This window comes from Prionailurus bengalensis, chromosome B3 (genome assembly GCF_016509475.1).
Source record: "Prionailurus bengalensis isolate Pbe53 chromosome B3, Fcat_Pben_1.1_paternal_pri, whole genome shotgun sequence".
Lineage (NCBI taxonomy): Eukaryota > Metazoa > Chordata > Mammalia > Carnivora > Felidae > Prionailurus > Prionailurus bengalensis.
In genome coordinates, this window is record NC_057355.1 from 99,097,315 (window position 1) to 99,121,099 (window position 23,785).

General features: G+C 40.2%; 1 protein-coding gene and 1 long non-coding RNA gene across 11 annotated transcripts in view; one reads left to right on the plus strand and one right to left on the minus strand.

Annotated features, from left to right (window-relative positions):
- NIN (ninein) overlaps positions 1-23,785 on the minus strand; it is a 99,085-nt gene that overhangs the window by 11,073 nt on the left and 64,227 nt on the right. For 4 of the 10 annotated variants that reach the window (XM_043556120.1, XM_043556117.1, XM_043556118.1 and 1 more), the window contains 12 exons: positions 22,866-23,371; positions 19,666-21,810; positions 18,274-18,399; positions 18,100-18,169; positions 16,257-16,472; positions 12,892-13,005; positions 10,048-10,170; positions 9,269-9,382; positions 8,380-8,526; positions 6,490-6,657; positions 5,044-5,193; positions 2,529-2,633 (listed from right to left, as the gene is read on the minus strand). In XM_043556120.1, coding sequence (XP_043412055.1) covers positions 2,529-2,633; positions 5,044-5,193; positions 6,490-6,657; positions 8,380-8,526; positions 9,269-9,382; positions 10,048-10,170; positions 12,892-13,005; positions 16,257-16,472; positions 18,100-18,169; positions 18,274-18,399; positions 19,666-21,810; positions 22,866-23,371 — 3,984 coding nt within the window. Of the gene's footprint in view, positions 1-515; positions 577-2,528; positions 2,634-5,043; positions 5,194-6,489; positions 6,658-8,379; positions 8,527-9,268; positions 9,383-10,047; positions 10,171-12,891; positions 13,006-16,256; positions 16,473-18,099; positions 18,170-18,273; positions 18,400-19,665; positions 21,811-22,865; positions 23,372-23,785 lie in introns of all 10 variants that reach the window. The other 6 variants (XM_043556121.1, XM_043556119.1, XM_043556123.1 and 3 more) reach the window with 4 other exon arrangements.
- LOC122469077 lies at positions 10,114-11,653 on the plus strand. The gene is made up of 2 exons (XR_006293378.1): positions 10,114-10,221; positions 11,451-11,653. It is a non-coding gene; the product is annotated as an uncharacterized LOC122469077 (long non-coding RNA).

Genomic DNA, 23,785 nt, shown 5'->3' on the forward strand with positions numbered 1-23,785 from the left:
GTCGATACATTCAGCGGACTGAGGACTCAACAGGAGGCATGCAATGAAGACGACCAAGTACCAAACTCAAGAAGAAGCACCTCAAGGCTTCTGAGAGGGGAAATAGGCCCTCTAAGACACGACTATAACTAAACATTTACCATGAAACTTCAGAGCCACTATCCATTTCCTTCAAGCTAAAGTTCTGAAGTGGGAGATTACCCGTTTTGAAATATTTCTAGTTACAGATTTAGAAAACCCACCATTTTATTTTCAGGAATAAAGAATAGGGAGAGTTACGATCCCATGATTTTCTATCAGCAGGATGAGTTTCTTCACATATATCTTTACATACTGAGGAAAATCCTGGCCTAAATGTAAACAGACATATGCCACAGTTAAAGCAAACTGAAAATGAATACTGGCTCTTACCTAAATATGTATTAACTGTTACAGTCAGTAGAAATGATTACATGAACAGGGAGTCTAATGAGAGGTCTCCATGCTATGAAATTGATTGAAAGAGAATGTTCTACCTTCACACACTATCTCAGGCAGAGAACTGCACCCTTCTCTGCTAGTTCCAACCACAGAGTTCTAGGTACAGGTTAGCCACAGACAAAACAAAAACAAGAAAATTATAGGAGTCATAAAGAGAGAAAGAAAAGTATGAGTTACAAAAAGAGAACAGTTAAAACTGGGTATATTATATACCTGAATAGGTGTGCTCAAGTCAGAAAGAACTTACAAAAACACCAACATTTACATTTCTCCGTGCATAAACTTTAAAATATCTTATGACTCTGATCCTGCAACTGCAATGTGAGTTTGGGAACTTACCACCTTTTCCTCCACCTACCCCACTACAATTATTTAGAAGATTCCAGGTCCAGCATGGGTGGATCTGATGTTAAATACTTGGTTTTACAGTTTATATTCTGCATCTCCAAATGGCAATTTTCTCGTTTGAGTGTTTGAAAACTGTTGGCTACCGGACGTACCCAGTGGACTTGAGAAGTGCTGATATGGACTGGAACCCCTTTTTTGAATGTTCAAAATGAACTGTTTATAGAACACCGCCTCATGCAGCTCAAAGAGCCCCAGAGTGTGACTCAAATTCTTCTATTTCCTAGTCTAGTGATGTGGGAGCATGCCCTGGAGCATGGATATGTATTGTATTACATCAGCGACTTTTAAACTGGCAGAGAAAGATGAGGAGAGATGCCTTCCCTCAAGGGAGTGCCTACATCAGATTAGAAAGCTTTCCTGAAATTCCTTGATCTTAAAAATTCTGAAAAATAATGAAGGGAAATTGCTTATGATGGCTAATCAGGTCAAGGGGGGTTAGGAAGAGATGGGGGTTTCTAAGGACGGCTCGAGCAGGTGGGAGAAGAATTGGCCTGTTAGAACATTCAGAGAGGATCTGCCACTGCCTAAGTATATACCCTGTTACTTATCAATTTGGTACTAGAGAGGTGGGGCTTAGCTTCAGCTATCTTACTCCTCACAATATATAATTATTTCATCAGAAAGCATGTCTGTATCTAAACATAGCCTGTAGCTTGGGCTTTTGAACACACTTATTATATGCTATTTATAGTTTAATCTCCCTATTAGTGGATAAATCAGAGAACATAAGATTGGCAGAAACCTCAGTGGTCATTTAAATGTCAGTGTGACGTATTTGCCCATATTTCGCCAGATTTCGTAAAAATCATCCATTTAAAATTACCTTGGCATGTCCAATTTCTTAAAAGAAAATATTTAAATCTCTCTCATCCTATAATTCTGTTTTTAAGATATGTGTACTCGTAGTAGTTTTTAAGAGCACAAAGACATTTTTTACCCATGCCTCTCTACCTGAGATAAATTTTGTAGTATACTACGTGATATTTTCATCTACCCAAAGCAAAATATCTCTGTGAAGTTTTTACTTACTATAGGAGGATTTGTACGGATGTTGTTTTACATCCTGTAATTGTACTTAGTAATCAGAAAGCAATCTGGTAGACTGGATACTCAATGTCTGAGCTGACAAGTTTTACAACTCCATTTTTATATTTAACAGATGTACCTCTCCCGAGGCAGTGAATTACAAATTTGTAATAAACCATGACACCACCTGATCATTAAACTTCTACATGCTGATATTCCCAAATTCCTAACCCAAGAGGCTGTTAGCAATCCATCTATAAAACACTACGTATGATACGGGAGGTATCGGAAACCGTTACAATCACAGCAGTGGTGGGGAGCTCTGGGCCAGTATCAGAGTCCCCGCCCCCTGAATTTGTTGAGGTATGGGTCCTTGCATTTTAGGATTACCCACATTATTCCTTCCTCTGTGAAGCAGTGTAAATTCCAGTGACTGTAATGAGCAAAAATGTCTATCAAACTTGGTAAGACAGACCAAAGAATTCAGCTTGGCAGCATACTTTTCCAGTTTTTCTCGTAACAGGAATTCATGCTATGCTGCTCTCTCTCAACAAATGGCACATTCGTGGATTAAAATATTCTTCAGAGCTGAGGCCCTTTGCTTAAAAACTCACCTCCATTAGCTGCTCATCCAGTTTTACTTGTTTCTTTTTCAGGCCTTCATTTTCCAAATGAATTGTTTCTAACTCTCTTTCAAGGGAATTCATCTGATTGACCTGCTAAAAAAAAAACAAAAACAAAACAAAACAACCCAAAAATTTCCTTTACAAACAAACACTTGAGTTGCTCTTCTTTATTTTGACAAATTCATGCTAGTCAGAAATCTCACCCCTTAGAAGAAAGCAAAGATCATTCAGCAAAGGAAAACAGCACTATGATTCAGTGCATCAATTACATTTAGTCTAGTTTTTCATCATCACTGCTTACATAGAACAGATGCCGTAAGGCACCTGGCTTGCAAACTTTAGTGTCACTCACTGTAAGAAACACACCCAGGACATAAACTCACACCCATAAGTACATATATACACATCATCAGTTATAAGTACATATCACTGAAAGAAAATTTCATGAAATATTTATCCTTACCATGAACCATGTACTCTGATATTTTCCAGCACATTTTATTAATAAAAAAGGTAGAAGTTTTCACTACATCACTTTCATGATCCTCTATGATGGATCGGTGGGGAAAACACTGTCTTAAGGCAAAGTTTAAGTCGGGTTTAAAACAGAGTACATAATGGGGCGCCTGGGTGGCGCAGTCGGTTAAGCGTCCGACTTCAGCCAGGTCACGATCTCGCGGTCTGTGAGTTCGAGCCCCGCGTTAGGCTCTGGGCTGATGGCTCAGAGCCTGGAGCCTGTTTCTGATTCTGTGTCTCCCTCTCTCTCTGCCCCTCCCCCGTTCATGCTCTGTCTCTCTCTGTCCCAAAAATAAATAAACGTTGAAAAAAAAAATAAAAAATAAAACAGAGTACATAAAACCTGCTTTATAGAACTCCTTTCTCAATTTTAAAGACTAAATTTGAAGATTTTATGAGTATCCAGTTTTGGAATTCTCTATTGCAGGAAGAATCTAATGAGCTACCTGACCCAGGAATTCGGAATATTGCTAAGTAGAAATACAGGACACTTGTATAGAAGGCTGATTTTGGTTTCTATCAAAAAGAGCTGAGGAGAGTAGCAAGAATTTTTGAACAGAAGAGTAATCTTTTCAAGTTAAAACCTATCATTAGACTTTTCTCTCAGTGAGCAGCTGGATGAAACCCTTTATCTTTCTGAAAAATGTACTTGAATGTACCTAAAATTAAATGGCATTTTGGCTTTAGAGCACAAACCAGTCTTCTTACCACCTATGGTCATTAACTTTCACAAACTTAAAATTTTCATAACATTTTTGTGACAGAAACAAATGATTGTTCATCATTCTTCCCAGATTTTTACACAAACCATAATTTTCAGAAGAGAAAGGTAACAGTGACCACTCTGAGTTTTGGTTGGGAAGAAGGAAGAAAGAAAAACAAGGGACAAGAACTCCCAGGGTAGCACTGGTCTTATATCTCTTACTTCAGGGAACCAAGTACAGAAAGCAAAAGTTGCTCTAGAGACTTAACCACATGGTAGCCCCCCTCCAACATGGTCCCTACTGATGTCCACCCATGGTGTTCACACCCTTGGTCTATGTGACCAACTGAAGACAGCAGAAATGATGGTGTGTCCCTTCCAAGGATTAGCTTAGAAAAGGCACTACAGCTTTTTATAGTGATCTTTTGGAATTTCTCTCTCTCTCTCTCTCCTCTCACTCACTGCCATGTCCTGAGAAAAGGCCCCGGTGGTGAGGACGTGAGGCCTCTGGTAATCAGCCAGCAAGAAACAGAGCCTCTTCCTGTAATATTACTGAACTTGGACGTGGATCTTCTAGTACCAGTGAAGCCTTCAGATAAATGTAGTCCCAGCTGATAGCTGGACCACAACCTCATGAGAGACCCTGAGCCAGAACCACTCAGCTAAGCTGCTTCTGAATTCCCGGCCCACAGAAAAGGAGACAACAAATGTTTGTTCTTTTAATTTGTTGCACAGCAATAGATAACTAACACAGACCATATGAAGATGTTCCTGATATTCAGGATATATATATTTTAAAGTACATCTATTTTGCTAACTTAAAAGGGCTGTGGGGCACTCGGTTGAGCGTCTGACTATGGCTCAGGTTATGATCTCGCGGTTCATGGGTTCTGTGCTGACACACATTGGGCTCTGTGCTCACAGCTCAGAGCCTGGAGCCTGCTTCGGATTCTATGTCTCCCTCTCTGCCCCTTCGCCATGTGTGCTCAGTCTCTGTCTCTCAAAGGTAAATAAATACTAGAAAAAAATTAAAAGGGCTGTAATACTGCTAAAGATGATTAACCATCTTCATTATGAATGCTTAAAGTTAACTGCTCCTTTGCAACCACCACTCAATCATAAAGAACTATAATACTATTTGACCAGATTACAAAAACATACATATAAGGAAGAACCAAAATATACCATTGTGATCACTTCCTTGGAAGCATGCAGGGAAAGAAACATACACTTAGAGACACATCACAGTAAGGATGTTGACACATATAAACTCTCAAAACTCACCTTCCTATTAGTAGGTGATCGTTCCTTTTGAAACTGTTCACACTCTCTCTTTAAGCTCAACTTCTCTTGCTCTGTAGGCCTCACCGTACCTGATGAGTTTAGATGTTTTTGGTGCTTAGGGGGAAGAAGGTTTGATTCCAGTTGACGGACCTAATAACAACATATGTAAGAGGAAGAAATGTTAAGATAGTCATCCAGTGAGGAGGAAGAACAAAAAAAGAACATAAGGAAAGTTTTTATTCAGTACTTGGGTTCTGTTGTATTAAAAACACTTTTTTTTCCCAGTCAAGTCTGCCAATTTTTTTTAAATTTTGTTAATGTTTCTTTATATTTCAGAGAGTGAGGGGCGGGGGGCAGAGAGAGGGAGACACAGAATCTCAAGCAGGCTCCAGGCTCCGAGCTGTCAGCACAGAGCCCGACACGGGGCTCGAACTCACAAACTGCGAGATCATGACCTGAGCCAAAGTTGGACATTTAACCGACTGAGCCACTCAGGCGCCCCAAGTCTGCCAATTCTTTAAGTCTGCTTTTTTTTGGATTGCAAAAGATCCTTCTAGGTAAATCTGTTTTTAGTCTGGTTGGGTCTAAAAACCCAACACTGTAAAGACCAGAGAATAGAGGACGTCTGGATCTACCAAATCACTGGGCGTCCACAGGGTGACGTGGCTGTCAGGAAAACAGACATAGTCCTAGGCACTTGCTCTCTGACATGAGCATGGCTTTTAGGAGTCAGTGAGGTGACAGTCCCATCAATTTTATATTGGACTGTCCACACCTGAAACCATGTATCCACACCAACAAGTTCCATGAGGACAGCGACCAGGTCTGTCTTGTTCAACGCTATAACTTTAGCAATAGCAGAGTTTCTGGCACAGAGTAGGTGTTCTAAATTGCTATCTGTGGCTCTTCAGAGAGTTCTTCCTTAAGAGAAATGTTTAAGCATAGGTTAAGCATAGTTGGTCAACTACTTAGCAAAAGTAAAGACTATATATAAACATCAGTTTAGTGGTTGGAAAAGATCATCTTCAGAGACCATTCTAACCTTAAAAGGCTGAATCTTTAAAAAGGGGTACTTTTTCTCTTACAAGGAGTTAGCCCAAAAAGATGCAGTCCAATTTTGCCACTTTGTACTATCAGTCTTGACAGCTAGTCTATTTAAATGAAGAATACATAGTTACCATAATTCTCATGAGTCTGTATTGAAAGTCAGGATTAAAATCATTGATTTTAGTATAGAACTGATTACACAAAATGAAACAAAATATTTTATAAACATATCAGGATAAAATTATTTGCAAGTAAATGATAAATTACGCATTCTTAAAGTAAGTCTGCCATAGCAGAATACTCAAATCCATACCCTAGACCCATTTCAGTCCTATCAAACGTTCATTTTTATACCACACTATTTTCAAACGTATGTCACCATGTGCCGCTTTTCGTTACCTTGTCCCGTGAGTGCGTGAGTTCTGCTTTGGTGTTCCGCACCACAGTTTGGAGTCTCTCGTTCTCTTGCCAAAGCAGCTGTTGTTCCTCCTTCATCAGATGATCCATCTGGTCCCAAGAAGGCCTTTGCTGCTGGTTATGGAAGGTGGCTATTTCTGGGGCCCAGTTCTTAAGAGCAAATTGAAGAGTTAAGCCTTAAAAACAAGCTGATTTCTGTTTTGAGTGTATTTACTCAATGACAATAATTCTTAGGAAGTACCTTTCATTCTTCATATCTTCTAATGGGGGTGAGTGTATGGTGTGTGTGTGTGTGTGTGTGTGTGTGTGTGTGTGTATGTGTCTATATACACACATACATACCGTATTTGGGGGGTGTGACTTAAAAAAAGGTTTGGAAACTTCTTTGTTTAAAATGATCTTCAGCAAAATAGTCCCATCAAGTCTAACAGCAAAGATGACTGTAGGGCAAGTCGATTCTATATAGAACCCAAGTGCGTAGAGATTGGTGGCCTTAAAAATTGCTTCAACTTATCAAGTTAATGCTTTGAACCCAGATCACTATTCTTTTGGTTAACAGAACACAGAGGAAACTTCAAGATGCACTGCTAACTTGAAAGCTTTCACAAGCTAAACTCTTTCATTTTTCCCATATGCAATCATATCCTTTTTTAGAATCCAAAGCACATACTGTCCATGTAATTGAGCCCTGAACTCAGGAATATGCTTTATGCTACCAAAGTGATTTTTTGGATTCTGGAAAATGTTTTAAAAAAGGTAACAAGTAGGTAAGCCTTTTGTGTTTTAAGCTAAACCATGAAAAAGAAAAAGTTACAATCTCATTTTGAGAAAAATGTCAGCCCAGAAATAATTTTTTAAAATGGAAAGAACTATTTTTCTTTTTAAAAAAAATAAAGAGGAGGTTCCTGGCTGGCTCAGTAGGTAGAGTGTGAGACTCTTGGTCTTAGGGTCATGAGTTGAGCTCCACGTTGGGCGTGGAGCCTGCTTAAAAATGTGTGTGCGTGTGTGTGTGTGTGTGTGTGTGTGTGTGTGTGTAAAATAAAAAGTATCACCAAGATATAACTGGATTAAAATAACTGTCCTACTTTTATGGTAGGACAAAATCTTAATATCTCCACAAGGCTGACATCTATAATACCATTTCTAATTTATATAAGCACACAAAATAGCATTTTGATATATTAAAATGAGATACACTTTATATAACATCAAGAGTGTTTTTGTTACCGCAAAATAACTCAGCGTGGTCTCCTGACCTGCGCAACACAAAACGTAACCTTGTCACTATGCTTCCATTTATATGAAGTTCAGAAAAAGGCATCCCTAACCTATGGTGGCAGAGGGTCAAAAAGTGGTTCCCTTATGGTTATCGACTGGAGGGGAGACATGAGAGCCTGCTGGGTGCTGGCAATATTCTATATTTTGAGATAGGAGGTGTTTACACAAATATAAATTTATGCACATACATAGGTATGGAAAATATACATGTGAACAACATAGGTTTGAACTGCACGAATCCACTTATGTGGAGATTTTTTTTTTTTTGAGACAGTATTGTATTTTCTCTAGCTTTATTATAAGGATACAGTACATAATATATATAATACCTAAAATATGTGTTAATTGTTTATATTATTGGTAAGGCCTCCAGTAAACAGTAGGCCTAACTATTAGTAATTAAGTTTTGGAGGAGTCAGAAGTTTTAGGTGGATGTCTGACCGTACAGGGGGCCGGGGCTCCTAACCCCTGTGTCATTCAGGGATCAACTATATATTTATGTAAACACACACATCCATAAAAATATTCAAGTTACAGACTTAAAATCTGTGCACTTAACTGTATAAAGTTATACCTCAATAAAAAAGAAATTACCTTGTCACCAGCATTCTGAAGTTGTTTATATAAAGACGTCACTTCTTGTTTCAAAGCCTCCTTTTCCTGCTGAGTCACTCGTAGGTCAGATTTAATCAGGGACATTTGCAGGTTCACATTCTGTAGGGTGTCTTCTAAACTCTGAACCTGCATCATGAGAAAAATCTTACACTGTGATGCAGATCCTCACGGTCTCACCTACAGCATGTCCAGGAATGAATGAGCTAAGATAAGAGAATTCCAAGGTCCCTTGTATTTACTATATCCAGCTCTTTTTAGTAGCCTCGTGGAGACCCCAGTTATTATGTATATTTACAGGATGTTATATTTAGAGCAATGATGAGCTATGTCCTGGAGCAAGGTGTCGCTAACACAGTCATCTGGTATATGACCAAGTGATATCTTACAGAACCAGTGAGTACCAGCTGGCATGACAAAAGCTAGCTCAATCCCATGAACCATGAGGCCACAACTTGAGCTAAAATCAAGAGTTGGATGCTTAACCGAATGAGCCACCCAGGTGCCCCAGTATCTATTTAGTTAAAAATAATCTAAATTTGTAAAAGCAATGTTGATAGGTATCATAACAGGGCATGAACATGCCTTAGAAATCCTTTTTCTAAATCAGAAACAAGCAGTCATTTCTACACAGTATTCTTAAGCTTTTATAAGTAATCTCATAATGATGAGGTAATCTCATAATAATGAACTCTGAGGGAACTGTTCAAGTTTCCTCACACTATAAGCATATGACAAGTATTAATCAAATTGAATCATTATGAACCCTCTTAGGCCCATTCTATCTGGAATATTCTTCCTACTAGGAATTCTGTTGGAATACATAGGAAAATATTAACTGTACAGGTGAAAACAACAGTTGGCCACATACCTTTTCCTGTGAAGCCTCTAGTTGTGACTTTAAGGTTTCACTCTGGTGTTCCCAAGATTTCTGTTCTTGCTTCATAGTAGCAATTCTGTGCTCTAAAAGACTTGATTTTGCCAACTGTTTCAGGAAAGGAAAAGAGATAGTAGGCATGTTTGCAAACATATCTAGCCTCAATTTATGCATCTCCACAGAGGCTGAAAAGATAAGCGCCATGTGGGAGCAGGGCAAAGTAAAACACAGACATTTTCCTGACTCCCTTTTCTACCTTTAATTTTGAAGAGTCTGTTTTCTTTGGTGGTTTCCATTTTTCTCTCTCATTGCCTCATTGCGGGTGAGAAGCGGTAGGCCGGGAGGCAATTAGACTCAAGAGTGTACCATAATAGGAAAACATGGAATGCCTACTAAGGCAGGTGGGGCGAAAGCAGTGTTGTGGGATTTGCTAGGGAAAATATGATAGAAAAAAAAGCGTGTGTCTATGTAATAGATCTCAGAGTATTATACGCGACAATACTTATTTATATATTAAGTAGCATGGCTATATATTAAAATGAGGCAAACTGTATATTACTATATTTAATAATATCATTATTAAACAAAGTTAGCCTCCTGTTAAAATCCTGACCTCAGAAATTCAGAGGGCACATAAGGCCTGCTGAAATGCTATTCCAGGAGATGGTGGAACGATTAGGCTAAAACGGGACTGCTGAGTGCCACTGGACATAGAGAAATGCTCACTATGGTATACACTGTATGGTGATGGTAAAAAGTCTTCTGTTTCCTACCTTATCCACACAGCTCTTTAGTTCTTCACTGAGAGCCTCCTTTTCTTCCAGAAGTTTTTCATTGTAGCTGAGAACACTAGCAAGTTTTTGCTGGAAGTCACCAAGATCAGGACATCTGTGCAGCTGTAAGAGATCAACAATCCCATTGTGTCTCATGGCTGTATTTATAAAGAGGTATTTATAAACAGGGCGTTTTCATGGCTGCTGCTATTTCCCTATCTACATAGATATTTCAGAGGACATATAAACTCTAAGGAACTATAATTAAATTTAACAAAATGTTCCCTACTCGATTCTCTCCATTCTCCAACTGACTGCCAAAATGTCTGCTCAGATAGATTCAAGCAGACACATACTGTTACGTAACGGTCCTAGCTTCCGTTGCACCTTCAGGGGAAAATAAGTGACATACTGCCATTCTGTCATCAATTTAACATGTGTACATACATAGCACCATACATTTTCCTCATGCTTTTTTAACTAGAAAAAAAATCTTTTTCAGCAATCTCAGTCAAGAGTATAGAACTGGCATGAACCAAGGACTGTGTATCAACAAAAGACAAGTTTAAAGCTAAAACAATCAGCGTTTTTCACTTTGTTCATGGGTCCTTCCCTTTGGAAGAGGCCAAAATTGCCTGGCTTAGTAAAATGCTAATGCGGACACATTGGCTTCCTCCTCTCCACTGGAATCAAGGCAAACCAAAGGCTGTTTCCGTTCCATTTCAGTATCAGCCTTACTAGGACTGACATTCTGGGGGGCCTTTCTGTGTACTGGAGGATGGTTAGCAGCATCTCTGGCTTTTAGATGTCCATAGCACCCCTCTCTCCACACGCCAGTTGTGAAAAACAAAAATGGCCCTAGATATTGCTAAATGTCCCAGGGTATGGGAGTGATTTCTACCTCCCCCCAATGACTGCTTCAAAGAGACCGATTGTTTCTTACACGGCTTTACCCTTTCCCATAGTCCATGTATTTTTAATTTCCCTCTGTTTCATTTGACTTCCATATTTTCAGTTCTTCATTATCATTAAGATTTTGTGGCCATATCTCTACTTTATACCTTCAGTTCTTTCACACATTTAGCTTTAGAATAATATGACAAAATAGACTTTAAGGGTTGAATCTTGTCTTCAACTGAGAACAAATACAGCACACCTTACAAATCTAAAGTCAGAAGGACATAGGACAATGTATTTTAAAGTACCGAGACACTGGTTTACTAAAGGATCTTTCTCCTTTGCTCTCTACCTTGCTTCCTCATCCCCAGAACCTCACAAAGCCTGGTACCATTTCGGGTGTGCAGGCTGGCATGTGGCTTCTGCTGATGCTACTTGTGTTTCTTTGCTGTGCAACAGATAATTTCTCACTCACAAAGTGATTTTACTTGTATTATGTCCTACAGAGCAGCACATACTTCCTAGGTCCATGCCGTATGGCAGCAACAATGGGCTGATACTATCCTACTGTCGTGATCCAAAAGAGCCCAGATGCCGTGAAACAACTTTCTACCCAAGGCAGACAAAGCTCACCATTTTTCCACTTCACTGTTTATCCCACCGCCTCTGTAAAACCTACACAGTAAAAACATGCCAAACGATGTCTTCACCATGCTATCTTACTCCCAGATCCACTCCTTCTCTTCTGATCTCTAGCTTAGTGAAGTCACAAAACATGCATTTCCCATGCTATGGATTTGGAGCCCATCATTATCATCTTAAAGACCGAACAACAGATTTTCAAAAGGTAAAGGAGAAAAGTATGCCCGCGGTAATTAGGAAGAACTTGGTAATAACAACATTGGAAAACTTAGGCACCATAGAAAGGCCCTGTGAGCTTCAACTTTTGGAATGTTTATAAAGGCAGACAGCTTCTGTTATGGCAGAACAGATCTGCTCTGCAGAACAGCATCTGACTTACAGAACTCCTCTCAGGTACCAGTACTAGGCATTAGGAGAGGCACAAATTCCCCGGAAGGCTTACAATCCTATTAGGAAGTCAAGACTTCTAGGAGTCAACTAGAGATCAACACAAACATAAACTCAGTGCTAGAGACTCAGTATTTCAGCATTCAGAGGACACCTTTGTGCTCACAGGCTGAACAGATACAAAAGAGAGAATCTGATCATCTAAGGATGTCCTAATATCGAAGTAAACCTTAAGTGAAGCAATTTTAAAAAACAGAACGAAATTCTATTTATAAATTAGGATTGCTCAAATCCTGTACTCACTGAAAAGTGCAGAATTAAGAATAAAATAGGACAATGCTCAGGATATACCTTTAAGGTGAACCCTCTTTTATACTTAAAATTAAGTCTTTGTTTGAAACTTTGACACAGGCTTCTTAAAACCAAATTCATAAGTGAGACTGCATCCCTGCTAATGTTCTAGAATTTGCTCCTTAGCCCAAGATAGATGCCACATACTTGCCATAAGAAAAAAGAGAAAGAGGTACCTTTTTGTGTGTGTCACACCAGTCTGGATGAGTAGTTATTAAAGTTATGAGCAAGAAAGTCACTTTCATTTTAGACACTTATTATTACTTTGTCACCCGGCCAGAGGAAAGCAGAGCGACAAATTTCTTAAACTGAAGCGGCTGTGACTGATTTATAGAATTTTAGTCTACAACATGTCAGTTACACACCTCAAACAGCATGTAGAGGATTAGGGATAGGAGCCCTTATATGTGGACTTGTACTGCAAACCCTCAGCTTTTACGAAGCAATGAGCTAGTTGACAGGACAGTGTATTAAGGATGTCCGGCGGCTGGCAGCGCCAGACCATCAGGTTCACGATGTACTGTGAGCCTCTCCACTGCACCCACTCCCAGCAGCATGCAGTCTTACTTGTTTCATTTTCTCCAGTTCATCTTTGAGAAGGAGGTTCTCCTGTTCCACAATATGAGTCTGTATTTTCACTTCAGACAGTTCTGCCTCCAGAGAAGACACTAAAGTGGAGGACTAACAAGAAAAATTAAAAAATCAAAGAGTGGACATACTCATTTAGCCTAGGGAAACTTACTGGGTTCACACAAGGCAGCATTAAAAAAACTCTAGCCCCTGATTCAACGACACACTCTTTTATGACCATTATATTCAGTGGAATGAACCAAAACTATTTTTTTAAGTTTATTTTTACTTACCTTGAGAGAGAGAGAGAGAGAGAGAGAGAGAGAGAGAGAGGCAGAGAGAGAGAGAGAGAGGCAGAGAGAGAGAGGGAGAGAGAGAGAATCCCAGGCTGGCTCTGCACTGACCCAGGGCTCAAACCCATGAACCTTGAGACCACGACCTGAGCTGAAACCAAGAGTTGGGCGCTACCCAGGTGCCCCCCAAAATTATCTCTTGAAAGACTGTCCACCTCAACGTCATGAACATGATTTCTCAGGTAATTTTTTCAAGTCTCTCCACTGCAAAGTTATTTCTCTTGGGGGAGACAGGTTGAGACGATGATAACTGTGTTTCTCCTTAAACTTGTTTATTAATTGTAGTTTCTATCGGATTTTGTCTACAACAGTTACTACTCTCATGTTTGCCTAATGATAACTTTCTATTTTCTTCTTTCTTTCTACATTTATTTATCAGAATTCTGCTTTAAGGGAGAGCTGTTAATTCTCCCCCATTTAGTCAATTTTTAATATCGGTTTGTATCCATACCTATTTATTTTATTCTGTATTTATTTTATCCTTTACTATGATTATTTTGTTGGTCAAACTATTCCAGCTTTGGCCATGAGGAGCTCTTCAAGTGGGGTTCTGTGTCCTCTCGATACGCACCCCATCTATTTTATTTTATTTTTAGCACTTTTTTCTTTCATCTTGTATTTTCCCTGCCCTAGCCCTACAATCAATCATTTTTCCAAGGAGCCCTGGCTTCTTTTAAAAGAAAATGGTATTTAGAAACAAGATCTGGGCACTCCATACATATACACACATCTATATCTCTGTATCAATCTCTCTCTATATATATTAAGAAACCTGAGTTTATACTAATGCCTCAAATTCCAGTCCAACACCAGAGGGTTCAGTTTAGCCTTCCCCCATTTCCTCCGTGCAGCTTCCTTCTCCAACAGTGAGAACCTCAGGTCTGTTGCCTATCATCTATTTACTTATTTGCTCAATTCCAATATACACAAAGTGGTTTCAGAATTACTGACTTATCCCCCACGAGAAACACATTCACTGGCTGGAGTATTTTAGTGTTTGTGTACACTTCTTTTTTTCTTTAGCCCTACAGTATAGAGTCAAAATAATCATTTCCAGTTTACTTAATTCTTTTCTTCCCCATCGTAATTATGTTATCCATTTACAATATAGTTAGGTTCATTTCTTAGTGTTTGTGTTCCAGGTGGGTATTCCTCACCATCTTGATTGGTTTCGATTAGGTGTTTATCTGGGGGTATGTGAAGAGCTATGCTTTTAAGAGTCAGAGCCATGGGAAAAGATCTACTCAGGGAAGTGGTACTCCCTTCCCTCATCCCTTCTACAACCTTCCCATTCTTCTCTTCCATCCTTTCCCACCCACCTTCTATGGTAATCATCTCTTTAGTTTCTGGTTTATCATTTTTGTATATTTTTCACACAAATGAGTGAGGATATGAGCAGGTGTATTTTAGAACATCCCTTTATTTCTTACATGGACAGAGTCATCCTATACTCTTTTGTGCTTCTCTTTTTCACGTAACAGTGTGTCCTGGAAATAATTTCACATTGGTAGACAACTTTCCCTTCCTCTCTTCCTTCCTTCCCTTTCTTTTTTTCCTCTCTCTTTCTCTTTTTTTATGGTTACACAGTACTACCCCAAGGTGTGACTGTACCCACCACATTTATCCAGGCACTCTCCTATATATGAACATCTAGATGGTCTCTAATATTTTGCAATTACAAACAATGCTACATTGAGTATACGTGCATATGAGTATTCATGTTGCTGGAGGTGTACCTTTAGGGTAAATCCCTAGAAATGGGCTTGGTGGGACAAATGGTAAGCTCATATGTAATTCTGTTAACTATTAGCATATTTCCTTCCAGAAGGCTAATATCAGTTTACACTCCCAGCAACATATAAAAGTGCCCGCTTTCCCCAAAGTCTTGCCAACAAAAAGTCATGGGTGAGAAAAGATGCTGTCAGTATTGTTTTTACTTCCATTTTTCTGATTATGATTTTGAGTTTTTTCATGGGCTTCAGGGCCATTTTTATCTCTTTTTTTGTGATTTATTCATTAGCCCTACTTTCTGTGATATAGGATATAAATATTTTCCCCCAGTTTGTGAAATGTCTTTTGACTTTGTCTGTAGCATTTTTTTTTCTTTTTTGGCCACAAATTTTTTTATTTAATCATTTCTTTTTTGGTTTAATCATTTCTTTTTTGGTCTCTGGTTTATGGGTCATAGATAGCTTTTCTCTACACTAACGTTAAAGACAAATTGGCCCATGTTTTCTTCTGGTACAGACGTAGTTTTGTTTGTTATATTTAGGCTTCTAATCCAATTAGAGTTTTTATCTTTATGCACTATATAAGATATAGATATCTTTTTTTTTTTTTTTAAGAGAGCACATGGGAGAGGGGCAGAGAGAGAATCTTAAGCAGGCTCCACACCCAGCACAGAGCCCAAGGCAGGGCTCGATCTCATGATCCTGAGATCATGATCTGAGCCAAAATCAAGAGTCAGATACTCAACCGACTGAGTCACCCAGGCACCCATAGGGATCTAATTTTATCTGTTCCCAACCGTCTACTGAGTTGTCCAGGCACCACTTCTTTATGAAGTCCATCTTTACCCCAGTGATTTGTTATATAGTAAGTTTCCACTTGTATTTGAGTTTAATTCTAGACTTTCTGTTCCACTTCTCTATTCATTTGCTGATACTATACTGTTTTAAGACTTTACATATAAGAAATTGAATATAAGGGGCGCCTGGGTGGCGCAGTCGGTTAAGCGTCCGACTTCAGCCAGGTCACGATCTCGCGGTCCGTGAGTTCGAGCCCCGCCTCGGGCTCTGGGCTGATGGCTCAGAGCCTGGAGCCTGTTTCCGATTCTGTGTCTCCCTCTCTCTCTGCCCCTCCCCCGTTCATGCTCTGTCTCTCTCTGTCCCAAAAATAAATAAACGTTGAAAAAAAAAATTAAAAAAAAAAAAAAGAAATTGAATATAAGCATTGCTTTATGCTTTGAGATTTTCTCCCAGAAGGCTGGAGGGTGGCCACATTCCATACCTGCACTTTACATTGTTCCAGTTCTTCCTTCAGATTAGACTTTTCTTGTTTCCATTCCTCCAATGTACTGCGCCCTGGCTCTTTATCCTTCTGGCGTAGCATTTCTGCCAGACGTTGATTAAGTTCTTGCAGTTCTTTCTCATTTTGAGAGTTCTTTTGGCTAAGTTCGGTGTTTTCCAAATCCAACTGTTGGTTTTGGGTTTTTAATTCTGAAATCTAAATAAAATGGAAGTAAGTTTTAAAGACTAGTTGCCCTAATTCTACTAAAAAACAGATTGAGAGACTATCTACCCAGGGGAAAAAAAACCAAAGTTTTATACATACGTATGTACACAAACACATCCTTAATAATAGAATTTAATACGTTATTCATTATTACAAATTCCACCACTTGGGAAGTGTATGAAGAAGCGACAGACCCTCCATTTGGTCTAACTCCACAGGGGTTGCCATTGTTCACAGCTGGGTACCTATCCCTCCAGATTGTTTTCTATGTACATACAAAACTCGTATGTATGTGGAGGTTTTCTCCTTTTTATAACAAAAGGAAATTTGAATCATTTCAGATATTTGGGCAGCCTGCTTTTTCCACTTGTAATAGTTCACAGACTTTTATCTTTCCAAGTCAGTGCATTCAGAAACCACCACAAGCTATATTTTTTAGTGGCTCTAGCATATTGTGTTGAGACATTCCATAATGTATTTATCCATTCCCACACTGACATACAAGTTTGTTATCATTCTTTTAATTATGAAGAAACAAACCAATCTTTTGAAAAACTCATTTACACAGGGTAGCATTTTGAATTTTGGGTCATTTTCTTAAAAGTGGGGCTACTGGGTTAGGAGGTATGCACCTACATTACTGGTTTGAATACCCCCAAAATGTCTTCCTCATGGTGCTACCAACTTATAGTCCTATCGAAAATGTATGAGTACCTTCATATCCTTACCCCTTTTTAAAGACTAGATGGTATCTTTCATTTTTGCTAACCTGAAAGATGAAAAAAGAATTTATTTGCACTTCCCTAATAAGGTTAACTATCTTTTTATATGTTGTATTTTCCCCCTTTACTTGACCACTCCTACCAATTATCTGTTTTTTCAACAGGGTTTTGCCCCTTATTTGTGAGAGCACAGAATATATTTTGGATGTTAAGACCCTGTCTGTTTCTAGTACTGAAAATTCTCTTTTCTCAGGATGTCCTTGTCTTTTGGCTGTTTCAGGCAGATTCTTAAATGGCCTTGTCCTGCACAACCCCATGTCATGAGACTACACAAATTGGGCACTTGAATGGCACAAGCTATCTGAATCAATTCTAATCCTACGAAAAGACATACTGATACTCTATATCTGTGAAATTCTGTCCTTCCCTTTTTGGTTTCAGTCATGGTGATGAAGGAAGGAGCTAACATCAATTGAAAAGAATGTGAGGGACAGAGTTAGTATTTCATGGATTTGGATTTAGAGCTAGTATTGTCTCCCCATTCCCACTGATTATAAAATTTGTATTAAACACCCAGAATCTAGAAATAATATATACATTATTACATTCACAAAAAAATGTAAACCTAGTTTAGAGTCCGCATGGGGTGATTATAAAATTTGTATTAAACACTCAGAATCTAGAAATAATATATACATTATTACATTCACAAAAAAATATAAACCTAGTTTAGAGTCCGCATGGGGTGAGTTTCCATTCTGAAACTCGGGATTCACAACTTTATCATCATTAGCTACATGTGATTCCAGTAGTATGTCCTATAATTTTATAAATTGCAAATTAAAAAAGAAAATTTCAGAATCAAGAACACTGGGAAATACCAAGTATCTCCTCACCTGTTTCTTTAAATTTTCAACCATCTTCTGAACTGCAGCTTTTTCCTGTTTCACAGTTTCTATTTTTTGCCTAAAGGGACAGTGAAAATAGAAGAGTTAGGCTTTAAAAGTTGAAGTCAAAACAGTCTTAGTCCTTGCAAAAATGCCCTAAGAAAATTTAAGTATATGTCTTACCACATTTCTTCCTGAGATCCATTTAATTTCCCTAATTTCAAGTTAGAAATGCTATCTTCTTCATTTAAAGTAGTAATTTCACTTCTCAAAATAGAATTTTCTTCTTGAAGCTTCTCAGATTCACATCTGAATCACAGAGATTTAAAAATATCATTATAACAAGGCAGTCATGTGGCATCTTTGGAAAATGCTTTCTAGGAACTTCCAATAAAACAAGTATTCCATGCCAGTTAAAATGAGATGTCTAAATTAGTAGACTTTTAGTACTGGAAATCAAGCTCTGACATATTGACCCCTTTCTTTTGGGGAGATAAGAATTTCACTAAAAGACATTAGGGAAGTGTGGCTGAAACACTGGAGCGCAGACAGAGACAGGAACCGAGACTACGCCCACTATGTTTGCTGGTTTTCTCAGTGGCAACCATACTGCTTTGGGCAAAAAACTTCCATTTATCTCGGGCTCAGGTCCTACCTGCTCTATATAGGCATGGGCCATATTGCTAAGCTGTATTAGCTTTAGTTACAGACCTCAGGGCACCTAGAAAAAGGAAGTTCACTACATAAATAAAAGAAATATGTACACTCATGTTCACTTTGTGATGTTTTTCAACTCATTATGTTCTGATTTTTAGAACTAAAAATGGTCTGAAGAAGGGGAAAAACTACATCTGGAATTCAATTATTTTGTTTCAGATCATTCAGATAACGTGATGTGATATTTTCCAAGTCTTTGAAAACCAAACTTGCTGGAAGACTATTGCAATCGTGTTATATAAAGTCAAGTGAGCAGTGTTTCCGCATGAGTTTCGTTTCTGTCTTAAGTACAAGCACATTTATTAGAATCTGATAGCTCTTCAACCAAACGATATGTTCTAAGATAAATTTCCACTGTTTACACAATATCAGCATGTACTTCAAGTGATAGGAGTGAAGAACTGTAAGTCAAAAAGCACAGAATTTTTCCTATATTAGTATAAGAGTTCTCATCTACCAAGTGAGTTAATCATAAACAAAAGGCATTCTCACAGAACGTGTTCCATCAAATGCGGGAAACATTAACATTTAGCAAAACCAAAACTACCAATCCAAATGAAATGCTAGAAAACAGTTAAAGACTTGACACACACTGAGGATGCACATGGTTAAACAGCAAACACGCTCCGTTAGGACACCCTGAACGAATGACATTTATTTCCTGTAGAGGGGGAGGGGATGCCTCCTAGGCAGGGTTATTCTATCTGTTAATACGACACAGAAGCAGAAGGAAGCCTACGGTACTGCTCTCTTCCTGAGGACTAACAGGTTAGTTTCTCTAGGCACAGCAAGCGGCGGAAGTTAGATTTGGTGAGATGCTCTTGGGATTCCATGAAGTTCAGAAGGTATATACGTTACCTCAGAAGTTCAACTTTCTGTTGCATCTCACTGCACGTGATTTGCAAGTCATGCATCATCGCCTTTAGTTCTTCCTCGTTTTCTCCTTGAGAAGGTCCATCTTTCTGCTTAACTAAAGTAGTGACTCTCTCCCTCAGCTTTCTAGTCAGCTCCTGCAGCTTCTTCTTCTCCAGTTCCAACTCCGCTATGGTGGCCTGACGCTGAAGATGTCCGTCTTGAAGGCCCGGCAGAGCAGTGTCTTCCTCCAGCAGAACTTGGTTCTGTACTCTGGGCTTCTCTCGACGTGTCCGGATTGTTCTGTGAAGCCAGGCAATTTCACTCGCTTTTACTTCTCCCACGAGCTGTGCATTCTGCTGCTCGAGGTACTGGTTTTCTTGATAATGTTCTTCTAGAATATGATGGACACTTGTCACCGTGGGCACACGCTCTTCCCATGTCTGATGTCGTCCGAGCACCTTCTCGTCAGGTTGGACTTCCCGGTTATCTAAATGGGCTTCCCATAAGGAGAAGCAGTCACAGCGCAGCACCGCTCTTTCCTGGAGCCTCTCGATCTTGCCTTGAAGCCTCAAAACCAGAACATGCAGTTCCTCGTTTTCTCTCTTGACCTCATCGTAACTCTTTTCCAGGCTAAGGAAGGTTTCAGTCACCTCTTCAACTTTCTTTAGCTCATCCTGCAATTTGAAAACTTCCGAAGTGAGGTCTTTGTTATTTTCTAGGGCTTCGTCATAGCGCATCTCCATCACTCTCAGCTCTTCCTGAAGACAGTCATTTTCTCTGCTGGCATCTTCATATAACAATTTATACTTGGGGGAAGCCTCGGGGATTCTCTCAAGCATCTTCAGTTTCTTTTTTAGCACAGAAACGTCAAAAAGTAGGTCCTGTTTCTTTTCAGAAGCTCGACTGCAGTCTGCACGCAAGATCATTAGCTGTTCCTGAAGCTGACAAATCTGATTCTTCAGGTCCCAGGTCTCGGTCCTGGTCTCTTCACTATTCTCGAGCTCGGAAAAACTCTCTATTGATGCTTCAGACTCCTCCGTCTTGACCTCCTGTCTCTGAGCTGAGCTCGTCCCTGTACTTCCCAGATCCCGGGCCTCATCGTCTTGTAGGTCACTTAGGGCGCACCGTGTGGCTACACCTTCTACTTGCTTCGTTTGATTCTGCAGTAAAAATGGCTCTGTCCGTTCCACAGAATTTCCAAAGAATCCAGTAGTTGGCTCATCTAAACAAGAAGACATCACCGACCCTGGCTCTAATTTCTGTAGCTTCTGTTGCAATCTCGAAATTTCAGTGGCCATTTTCACATTTTCCTTCACTGCTCGCTCATGAGCTCTCTGCAGGCTCAAGAGGACATCTCCATTCTCTTCCAACAACTGCTTTCCTTGCTGGAGCAAGGACATGGCTCCACTTCCTTCTGCGTCCTCGCCTCCTGCTGCCCGGTAGCCACTCTCTCTCCTGGAGAAAGGAGATGCCACCTGCTGCATTTGCTTGATTTTATTCTGCAGCCTGGAGATTTCTGTGCTCATCTGGGCCCTCTCCTGATCTGCCTTCTCACAGGTCACCCTGTGGACACTCTCCATGGCCTGAAGCTTGGCCATCATTTCCTGCCTCTCCCGGTCACGTTCCATTTCCAGCTTCTCAAGCTGCTGGCTGGCCTGCTGCTCTGAGGCGCCCGCCTGGCACGGGACCTGCTCCCCGTCCTTCGGACCTCTGTCACGACCGCTCTTCAGCTCAAGTATCTGGTCGGACAGCAGGCTCTGTTGACTTTCAGACACGTTTCTTAGATCTTCCAGGTCTCTGAGCAGCTGCTCTCTTTCAACGACCATACTACTCAAATGTTCCTTGTACGTTTTCTCCAGCATCTCTCTCTCCTGGGTCAGGACCAGAGACGTTGCTTTCTCTCTTTGCAGAGTCTCTTTGAGCTGCTCCTGGGCTTCGGCGCACTCCTGGGCGAGCTCGTCCTTCTCAAACTCCCACTGGGATCTCTCCTCCAGCTGCTGTTCCACAAGCTCCTGCAGCTCTTGGCGGTAGCGCCCCTCCAGGCTCCGCAGAGCGCTTTCACACCTCTCGGTGACCTTCTGACAATCAGCCTGAGACTGGGCTTCTATCTGAGAGGTTCTTCTATTACACTCAGTTTCCATTTTTTCCCTAAATGTAGTCAACATACAGCATTACTGAAACTGCCACCGCCTCCAGAAGCAAACAAAAAACATTTTCCCGCGCACGGGAGAAGCCGCCAAGCAGACAATTTATATCCTTTCTCTAAAAACGGTCTTCACGTATTCCTGTGTAATCGATTTATACAGAGACGGGGTCTCATTTCTGAGGGCTGAGACTGGCAGCCACAATTAACTTAAAAGACTTACCTCACTGTGTTTAGAGAAAATCTAGAAACTGCCTTCTTTGGCATCCTCCTGGATGTATATGTTTATGGATTTTTAACCAAAAACGAACACTGATATTTCACATTCACGACCAAATGCACATTAACCTAACCCCTAACTCGGGAAATGTAAATAATTCCTTCATTTTAATTAGGTATACATTGGAGGGTAGTAGTCACATAAACCACACATATTAATATATTCATTGCTTTTCCTTATTTAATAAAGCAGCAGTAAGGTAATCAGAGTATAAGGGATCAAAGCCCTCAAATATACCTGAGATTTCATGTGGGGAAAGTTAAGCACAAAGCTGCGCTTCATAATTTGGAGAACTCTACCCAGAATTTAGCTCATAAATAGCCTTTCTCAGAACACAGTAATTACTCTCATCTGGAACCTGAAAGGATAACTGAAACAAGAAATACTGTCTGTGGGGGCACCTGGGTGGCTCAGTGGGTTAAGCGTCTGACTTCGGCTCAGGTCTTCATCTCGCAGTTTGTGAGTTTGAGCCCTGTATCAGGCTCTGTGCTGACCGCTCGGAGCCTGGAGCCTGCTTCGGATTCTGTGTTTCTCTCTCTCTCTCTGCCCCTCCCTGCTCACACTCTCTCAAAAATAAACAAACATTAAGAAATACTGTCTTTAAAAAAAAACAAAAAACAAAACCACCGTTTGAATAATCTCAGGGTAGGCTCATGTCTAAACACTGGCAAAACAGGTTGAGAAACTAAAGCATTTAGTCAAAGTCTCCTTAACTGCCTGGAACTTCTGGTGCCCCCAAGGGACAGTATTCTGGTTTCTCCACTTCCCCTATTTTCTTACCTTCCCTCTTGAAGTTCCCTTTGGTGCTTTTCCAAGAGCTCTTTTTGCAACTCCTCCTTCTCAAGAGCGTGCTTCTCCATCAGGCTTTTCAGCTGCTCCTGGTGAAGCTGCTCGAGTTCCTGAGTCAAGCCTCTCACCTTCTCTTCTGTCCAGGCGCCATTCCGAAGGAGTCCTTCCCTCTCCCGGGTAAAGCTGTCCTCCGCCTGCTCCAGGCGAGCCTTGAGTTCCATCTCGTGTTCCAGCCTCAGCTTCTCCCGCAGGTGAGCCTTTTCCTCATCCCACCTCATTTGCAGTTCTTTTTTCTCCTCCTCGTGTCTGCAGAGAGTTGTATGTTGTGCTTCCTTGAGCACCACTGCCTGGCCCCGAAGTTCTGCAGTTTCGTTTTTAAGGTCACTTAGTTGTTTTTCCAAGACGCGGACCTCATTCTCGTACTTTTGCTTCATGCTGTCTTGCTCCTTTTCACAGGCGACCTTGGTTTCATCTAGCTGCTTTTCATAATGGTGCACCTGAAGTCACAAAGCGAAACCACCACAATGTTATCCAACTCAAGGCGGTGGGAAGGTGATGGGGGCGGTAACTACTTTTTTCCCAAGTGACATTCCTCAGCTTTCCCATTTTGACAGCTCGAAAACATGTTAAATAAGCTATGTTTGAGGCAGACATAGTTTGTTTTCCTTTTTAACTCGGTTGAATTTTATTAGTTTCTGAACAACTCTGATAAAAATGACTAGACTTTCACATAGATAGTGTTGGTCTTCCCAGGCATCCTGTCCAACTGTAAAGGTAGGGGTTTAACATACTTAAATTCAAATATTGATTGGACACCTATCATAGGCACTCGGTGGGCTTTGTGGGGACACAAAGTTGCATACGATATAGTCCTGCCATCAAGGAGAAACATCTCTAGACATGGTTTTGAC